The sequence below is a fragment of the Suncus etruscus genome, chromosome 1 (assembly GCF_024139225.1).
Source record: "Suncus etruscus isolate mSunEtr1 chromosome 1, mSunEtr1.pri.cur, whole genome shotgun sequence".
NCBI classification, from domain to species: domain Eukaryota; kingdom Metazoa; phylum Chordata; class Mammalia; order Eulipotyphla; family Soricidae; genus Suncus; species Suncus etruscus.
In genome coordinates, this window is record NC_064848.1 from 121,184,946 (window position 1) to 121,193,239 (window position 8,294).

At 40.2% G+C, this 8,294-nt stretch overlaps 1 protein-coding gene across 1 annotated transcript in view; it reads left to right on the forward strand.

Annotated features, from left to right (window-relative positions):
- ZNF277 (zinc finger protein 277) overlaps positions 1-8,294 on the forward strand; it is a 101,534-nt gene continuing 93,240 nt past the window's right edge. Inside the window, exon 1 of the mRNA XM_049778315.1 lies at positions 1-85. Within this exon, the coding sequence (XP_049634272.1) occupies positions 1-85 (85 nt within the window). The remainder of the gene's footprint in view (positions 86-8,294) is intronic.

The window sequence follows — 8,294 nt, forward strand, 5'->3', positions numbered from 1 at the left end:
ATGGCTGCTCCCAGGACCTGGAGGGATGCTAAAGTAGACTCTGGTGATTGCAGCCGTCTGGGAGCTGGGGGTGCCAGTTATGAAGGTAAGTAGGATGCCGGGGAGTCGAACATGTGTTTGCCTTCATTCCTCCTCCACTGGGGTTCAGTTAAACACCAAGCTGACCCCTAGAGCCTTTTAGCTCTGACTGAGCTACTTGGCCCGGACCTGGCTAAGGGAGAAAGAAATGGTGGGAGAGGAGTCGGGTTAGAGACCACCGACCTGGCCCTGGACCGAGGGAAGAGAAAGTGAGAGGGGCCTCCCCGGGCGTCTGTTCTCTTTGTGATCGCCGTGGAATGAGTGCGGTGTTCGGGATTCTCCGAGAGGACCAGCTGGTTTTCTCCACAACAGCACCTTGCTTCCGCCTAGGTAGGAGGGTTGTATTCTCCGGGGTCTGTTTTTTGGGGTGTTGGGGTTAAGTTCCCAGGTGCTGGCTGGTCGCTCTTCTTGCTGCCTGGGGCGTCTACCGACTGGAAAGTTGTGTAGTTTCCTCTCCGCCTCCAAGGATCTCCGACGAACCTGTCCCAGGCTGTTCTTTAGAGACAGGAGTTAGAAAGGAATGATCAAAAAACCCCAGGCTTGCAGGAAGTTATAAAAATCATCAAAACTGATTCCCTACTATTTGACTTTTAAATTGTCTACTAATCCGCTGCAGACAACAAAACCCAAATTTTAAAAGTGTGTGAGAATTGGCTTTCAAATCCCTAACCCCATTCTTTCACTCATTGCCCTTGTCCTACCCGTTGTGTGCTATGTACACACTTATGTACTTAACTTATGTACCATAAGTTAGCACAATAGGATATCTTTGTCTCATGGCTGGTGTTTGAGGCTTATCCTCAATTCTTGTTGAGTTTTGTTGTTGTTGTTGTTGTTGTTGTTGTTTTATCTTTTGGGAGGTTTTTGTTTTTTTGTTTTTGTTTTTGTTTTTTTTGCTTTCACTGTTAAGTGGACTTTTCTTCTTAAATGTTTTATCTTTTTCTTACAAAAATAAAGGGTAATTTCTTCTCTAGTTCCACCAATGGAACTTAGGTTGCAAAACCTATATTCAAGAAATTATTCGGGTCGAAGAGATAGCAGGCAGGGTGCTTCCTTTGCACTGCACAGGGCTGATCAGGGGTTAGTCCCCAGAACCCCAAATTTCAGCACCAGAGGTGTTCCTGGAGCATAGAGCCAGAAGTATACTCCCTGAGTACCACTTAATGCAGGGGTCCTCAAAAATTTTAAACAGGGAGCAAGTTCATTGTCCCTTAGATCGTTGGAAGGCCAGATTTTAATTAAAAGAGGGGCTGAGAGCACAGCGGTAGGGCATTTGCTTTGCAGGCCGCCAACCCAGGACAGACGGTGGTTTGAATCCTGGCATCCCATATGGTCCCCCGTGCCTGCCAAGAGAGATTTCTGAGCAGAACCAGGGTAACCCCTGAGCGCCGCCGGGTGTGGCCCAAAAACTAAAAGAAAAAAAGAAAGAAAAAGGAAAAGAAAAAAAATCTATGAACACATTCCTATACACACTGCATATATCTTATTTTAAAGTAAAAAAAAAATGGGGGGGGGGGCAGGGAATAAATACAATATTTAAAATAAAGAACAAGTAAAGATAAATCAACAAACTTACCAGTATTTCAATGGGAACAATTGAACTATTTTGGTAGACCATAGTTTGAGGAACCCTGCCTGAGACTGAGGAGGAGTCTAGAGACAGAAAGAAGGAGAGGAACTGGAGAGTGGACACACATCCCACACATAAACACTGCAGGCCTGGGTTCAGTCAGCTGCTAAGCAGGACAGACATTGGCAAAAACACCTGGCGGGCCTGATAAATGTCCTCATTTATGGCCATAGTGTGAGGACCTCTAACTTAGTGTGTCTTCTTTCCCTACCACTCCAAAAATAAAATCTTAGACATGTATATGACTTAAAATAAATTATACACACACCCCAATCAGTTCATGCTGGGGTTGTCTATATGGTTGGCACTTTCCTCATGATAACAAACTATTAATGTTTTCTAGACTTTGACTTAAAAGTGAACTCTGGTAAAAAAAAAAAATCTGTAGATTATTTAATTAAAAAAAATTCAATATTTCTTTCAAAAATATTGTAGAATATTTTAAATGATTATTTTAAAATTAAGAAAATTTTTTTATTATAAATACTTCAAAACATTCCAAAATGAATAAGGTAAACTGAAGAATTGGCCCAGCACACACAGCTCACAAAGTCATAAATTTTAACGATTTGATAGGTGGGTACTTTTGCTCACATATTCCTGTTTTTCACATATCTATATTTCACATATCAGTTATTTCTTCTTTTGTTTTGTTTTGGAGCCACATCTAAAAATGCTCAAGGGTTATTTGAAGCTCTGCTCTTAGGAATTACTCCTTGCAATACTCAGGGACCATATGGAATACAAGAGTCAAACCAGGTTGACAGCAAGCAAGGTAAATGCCCTACCTGCTGTACTGTTACTCTGGCCCATAATACTATTTTTTGTTTTGTTTTGTTTTGTTTTGTTTCTTGGGTGACACTCAGCAGCGCTCAGGGTTTACTCCTAGCTCTATGCTCAAAAATCACTCCTGGCAGGCTCGGGGGACCATATGGGATGCCGGGACTTGAACCACCATCCTTCTGCATGCAAAGCAAACATCCTACCTTCATGCTATTTTTTTTTTTTTTTTTTGGTTTTTGGGCCACACCCGGTAATGCTCAGGGGTTACTCCTGGCTATGTGCTCAGAAGTCAGAAGTCGCTCCTGGCTTGGGGGACTATATAGGATGCCAGGGATCGAACCGCTCTTCGTCCTAGGCTAGCGCTGGCAAGGCAGACACCTTACCTCTAGCGCCACCGCCCCAGCCCCCCTTCATGCTATTTTTTTTTTTTTTTTGGTTTTTGGGCCACACCCGGTGACGCTCAGGGGTTACTCCTGGCTATGCGCTCAGAAGTCGCTCCCGGCTTGGGGGACCATATGGGACGCCGGGGGATCGAACCGCGGTCCGTCCTAGGTTAGCGCAGGCAAGGCAGGCACCTTACCTCCAGCGCCACCGCCCGGCCCCGTTCATGCTATTTTTTAATTTAAGTGGATAAGCCTGAGTCTAAGGAGATCTTCAAAAGAGCTTTGTATGGGAAAACTGGGACTCTAACCCTAGCACTTCATGGCCTCCCTGAGCCCAAGTGCACACTCCTAATTTCCAAGCCCTCTGTGGTCCAAAAAAGGATCACTTAGATTTTTTTTCTTTTTTAAATTTTTTTTGGTTATTCAGGGGTTACTCCTGGCTCTATGCTCAGAAATCGCTCCTGGCAAGCTCACAGGACCATATGAGAAGTTGGGATTCGAACCATCATCATTCTGTGTCTAAGGCAAACTCCTTACTGCTGTGCTATCTCTCCGGCCCCGGATCGCTTAGATTTAAGCTCAGATATTTGCAATCTTCATTCCCCCAATGATCTATTATAGACATTTCTGTACATTTACATCCTCTTTTTTTTTTTCAAGGGACTGAGCCCATTCTATTCCATAATGTGGATATCCAGATTTTAATTTTGCCTCATTTATGAACATACAGTATGATTTGGATCTTTCAACAGTGTTGTGTGCAATGATTTATTGCCTTTTCTTGCTCACTAGGGTGTGTGAATATCTTGAAGAACTATTGTGTCAAAGGTTATACATTTTGATATTTAATATGCCTTTGTATCAGTAATATATGAAAGTGTCTTGTCATAGAATTAAATATACTTACAGGTAGTAAATATATTGACCAAATGTGAAGAAATTATTAGTCTAGGAGCAATAAGCCTTTTTGTTTGTTTGTTTTTTGTTTTTTGATTTTTGGGCCACATCCAGTGGTGCTCAGGGGTTTCTCCTGGCTATGAGCTCAGAAATTGCTCCATATGGGACGCCAAGGATCAAACCTAGGTCTGTCTTGGGTCTGCTGCATTGCAAGGCAAATGCCCTACCACTGCACTATCACTCCAGCCTCAGAAAACTTAATTTGATGTTCCAATAGTTTGTACTTGTTTGGAGATCACATCCAACAATACTCAGAACTTACTGCTTGTTCTACTCCAAAGGATCACTTATGGTGGGCTTGGCTAATTCTCAGAGACAAAGGAGGTCTGGAAGGTCCAGCTCACCACAAAGAGTGATGAGTGCAGTTTGAGAAATAACTACACTGAGAACTATCATAGCAATGTGAATGAATGAGGGAAGTGGAATGCCTGTCTAGAGTACAGGTGGGGGTAGAGTGGGGAGGAGAAAGATTTGGGACATTGGTGATAGGAAAGATGCAGCAGTGCAGGTGGGTATTCTTTACATGACTAAACCCAACTACAATCATATTTGTAATCAAGGTGTTTAAATAAAGATATAGTAATTAAAAAAACAGGTCAGCAGCATTTGTAAAGCAAGCCCCCTACCCATTGTACTACCATTGTAGCCCTTCTGTTCCAATTTATTTTTGACAGAAGTATTTATAATTAAGCAAATGTGAATTTGCAAAAGCTATAACACTAAACAGTTATTTACCCTGCATCAGCATTGTCACTAATTTGTAGCAGTCAATTGGAGAACTTCATGATTGATTTTTATGTCATTCTTAATAGGTAGAGTTGCCATTAAAAATCCCCTAAGTGTCATTTGGTGAGTTTTCCCAGTTCCTTTTTAAAGCCTTCTAAATGTGCTACAAATTTTGGTTGGAAATAATTATATTAAAAGTCTATTTATGTCATTTGTTAAGCAGTCACTTAGTATGTGTTTCCCAGTAAAATAATTTTCTGAAAACTGCCCCTTTAGACGTTTTCTTCTGACTCAACTTAAAATATCTATGTGTGTTTAATACCCTAGGACAGAGTAGAATGGAGTATCTTTTTATAGGCATCATCTCATCTCTCTTAAGATTTTCACTAAAATGAGCTACTGGATATATAAAGGAAGCACTATACCCTCTCTGAGGCCATTGTTGCCACACTTCTGGGGCTCCATCTTTCAGAGAAAGATTCTGCTTTTCTTGACAGTTTGCTTTCCAAGTATTTGAACAGTGGGTGAGATTTCCCCTTTTGCCCTAAAATCAAACAGATAGTAAATAGATCAACATTTTCCATACTCCAGGTTGTGTTTATCTCTTTTCTTTTGCTGTTTTTACTTAAGTAAGAAGAGGATATATCTGTAACTTACATCAACACTTTGGGGAACTTATTGCTATAGAACCAATTTCTGATGATATTAACCTATGCTTCCATATTGTACTATTTTGACAGAATCGGTTCTTTTCCTTGCAAATGTATGCTCAATAGATGATGATCACCCTTATGCTATCAGATCCATAGTTCTTTTTCTAGAGACCTTATTTTCTCATTTGCGGTGTCTCTAGAAAAAAGTGGGGTAGCAGATAATGTCAACTCCTCCATCTTCTATTTACTATTCTGTTCAATGGAATCATACTTTAATTAAGAGCTTAACAAGATGTTTTGTGTTTGTCATACCCTCAGATCATTATCACTTATTTCTAGTTTTTCTGTACCTTGTATAACCTTGACTATCTCCTTGTTCCTTCACTTCATGTCATAACCCTCTTTTATTATTTTCTAGTAGCATGTATATTCTGTTGAATGACCTGAGTTCTCACTCTCCAAACGTACTCTAGGAAACCAAAATTTCATACTTGTTTCTGCTTCACCATGCTGTCAGCACATTACAGTGTTTCATAAATGCTTGACCAGAACTAAATTCTTGCCTCCTTTAAATTGCAAAACATTCCTGTGTATCTCATTGACTTTTATTTTTTAGTTTTGGGTCACAACTGTTGATGCTCAGGAATCAATCCTGGCATTTCTTGGGAAACTATATGGGGTGCTAGAGACCAAATCCGGATTAGCTGTATGCAAGGAAAGCACCTTACCTGCTGTACTTTATCTCTGGCCCCTCTCATTGACTTTTGACTTCCGCCCCACCTCCAATCCACATTCTGAAATATAAGTGTATTTATGCTTCTTCATGTCTTCAGTGTAACTCTAGTATGCCTATAATTTTATATTGAGACTGGCATTTGAAGTTTTAACCTACTTTCTCAGTCTCATCTTCCTTCAGTCACCTTGCTTCCCTTCCCAAATCACCATTCTCACTTTTTTCAACAACCACATTTCTTGATAACTCTGTTATAGCCCAGTAGACTGTGGACATCCTGAGGGCAAGAGCTGTCATATTTTAACTCTTATGTATTGCATATTGTAACACTTAATATCTCAATAGTTAGAATCAGTTTGAAATGATTCAAAGAACTTAGAATGACTGCTAATCTATGCAGAAAAAAATTTTTTTGGTTTTTGGGCCATACCTGGCAGAACTCAGGGTTCCTCATGGCTCTGTGCTCAGAAATCACTCCTGGCAGGCTCAAGATACCATATGTGGGATGCCAAGGATCAAACTGGACCGGCCGCGTGTAAAGCAAGCACCCTACCTCCTGTGCTATTACTCTGGCCATAAGCAAAAAATTTTAACTAGATGTTAAGAGTAGATGCTTTATGTTTGTGGGAATTTGCTTACAAGCTTGAAAATGCAGAATATCATCATGAAGATAATATTCTGTCAGATATAATTATACTTTGCATTTTAACATGTAGTTTTCACTTGGAGTTTCCAGCTTTGGGGGGGATGGGCAAACCTGGCAGTGCTCAAGGCTCACTTCTGGTTGTAGGTTCAGGGTTCTGGCAGGGCTTGGGGAATTATCTGGGTTTCTGGGGATCAAACCAACACAGCTATATACAAGGCAAGCACACTACCCACTGTACTCCAGCCACAAGTTTTCAGCAATTTCTCACGGAATTTTTTTTCACTATTTTTAGATAATGACATTTTTTTCAAAGAAAAGATTCTTCTATAATAACTGGAACACTAATTGAAACTGCTTTATATTTGTCTTCCATCATCTCTGTGGCTTTCTAGTATACCCCTGATTGCTATCTTATTTGCAACATTAATGTTTAAATCTAGTCCTATGTATGGTACATGCCAATGGAAAGACTTAATCTTATCTTAGGAAAGTCTGGTATTTTAATTTTAATTCTGATATGTAGTAGCAGTGTAATATTGGTTTGATTATATGTGCAATCAATTCAACATTTGCAATGATTTAAAATTTTTAACATTACATAAATAATGATGTAATAATTACCTCACAGAATTTTCTGTTCTTTTTGAATTATATATTTATTAAGACTGGCATATTCCTTTGATGAAGTTGGAATTGGTATTACTTTAAATTTAAAGACACATAGAATCGTGCTAAAAACTGCCTGCTCCCTGATTCTGTGATTCTGTATTCACTTTAGGAAACAGTTCGAATTGTGGTATAACCTCTGGAGAAGCTAAGGAATGTTAATGATAACCACTGAGGCTGCTCATTTTCCTGGAATTTGGGAGTTGTCAGACTGTTTGTTAAGTGCTCCACACTAGAGTGTGCAACTATATGCTCTTAAAGAGTTTTAATGTTATCTTCTATGCTTTTCTCAACTCTTCCCATATTATACCTCTTCTTTCCTATCTCACAGTTACCCAAATCTCACTCCACATTAAAAAGTAGTAGAAAGTTCAGATAATCTTACATATTGGGATGATCTTCTCAGGTACATGCCAGAGGCTATCCTGAGAGAAAGGAAACAATAGAAATTGAGCTTTGTGGGTTTGGTGTAAGGTTCTGTTTGGTCTGGGTTTTGAATTTTGAGCCAAACCTAACAATACTCAGGAATTACTCCTGACTCTGTTCAGAAATTACTCCTAGTGGACTTGGGGAAACATAGAGGATTCCTGGCATTGAATCTGAGTCAGCTGTGTACAAGGCAAATGCCCTACCCCACTGTACTATCACTTCAGTTCCTGGTGTAAGGTTTTCAAGAGGCCTCCTTCAGAACATTCTTTTATTTTCCTATTAAAAATATGGGGGCCACCAAAAAAAAAAAAAAAAAACTGGGGCCAGAGAGATAGCACAGCAATAGGGCATTTGCCTTGTAAGTGGCCAACCCAGGAGACAGTGGTTTGATTCCTGGCAGGGGCGATTTCTGAGCACAGAGCCAGAAGTAACCCCTGAGCATTGCTAGGTGTGAAAAAAAGTCAAAACAAAACCAAACCAGAGAGATAGCACAGCAGTAGAGCATTTGCCTTGCACACAGCAAACCCAGGACAGATGGTGGTTCGATTCCCAGCATCCCATATGGTCTCCCCAAGCCTGTCAGGAGTGATTTCTGGAACCAGGAGTTACT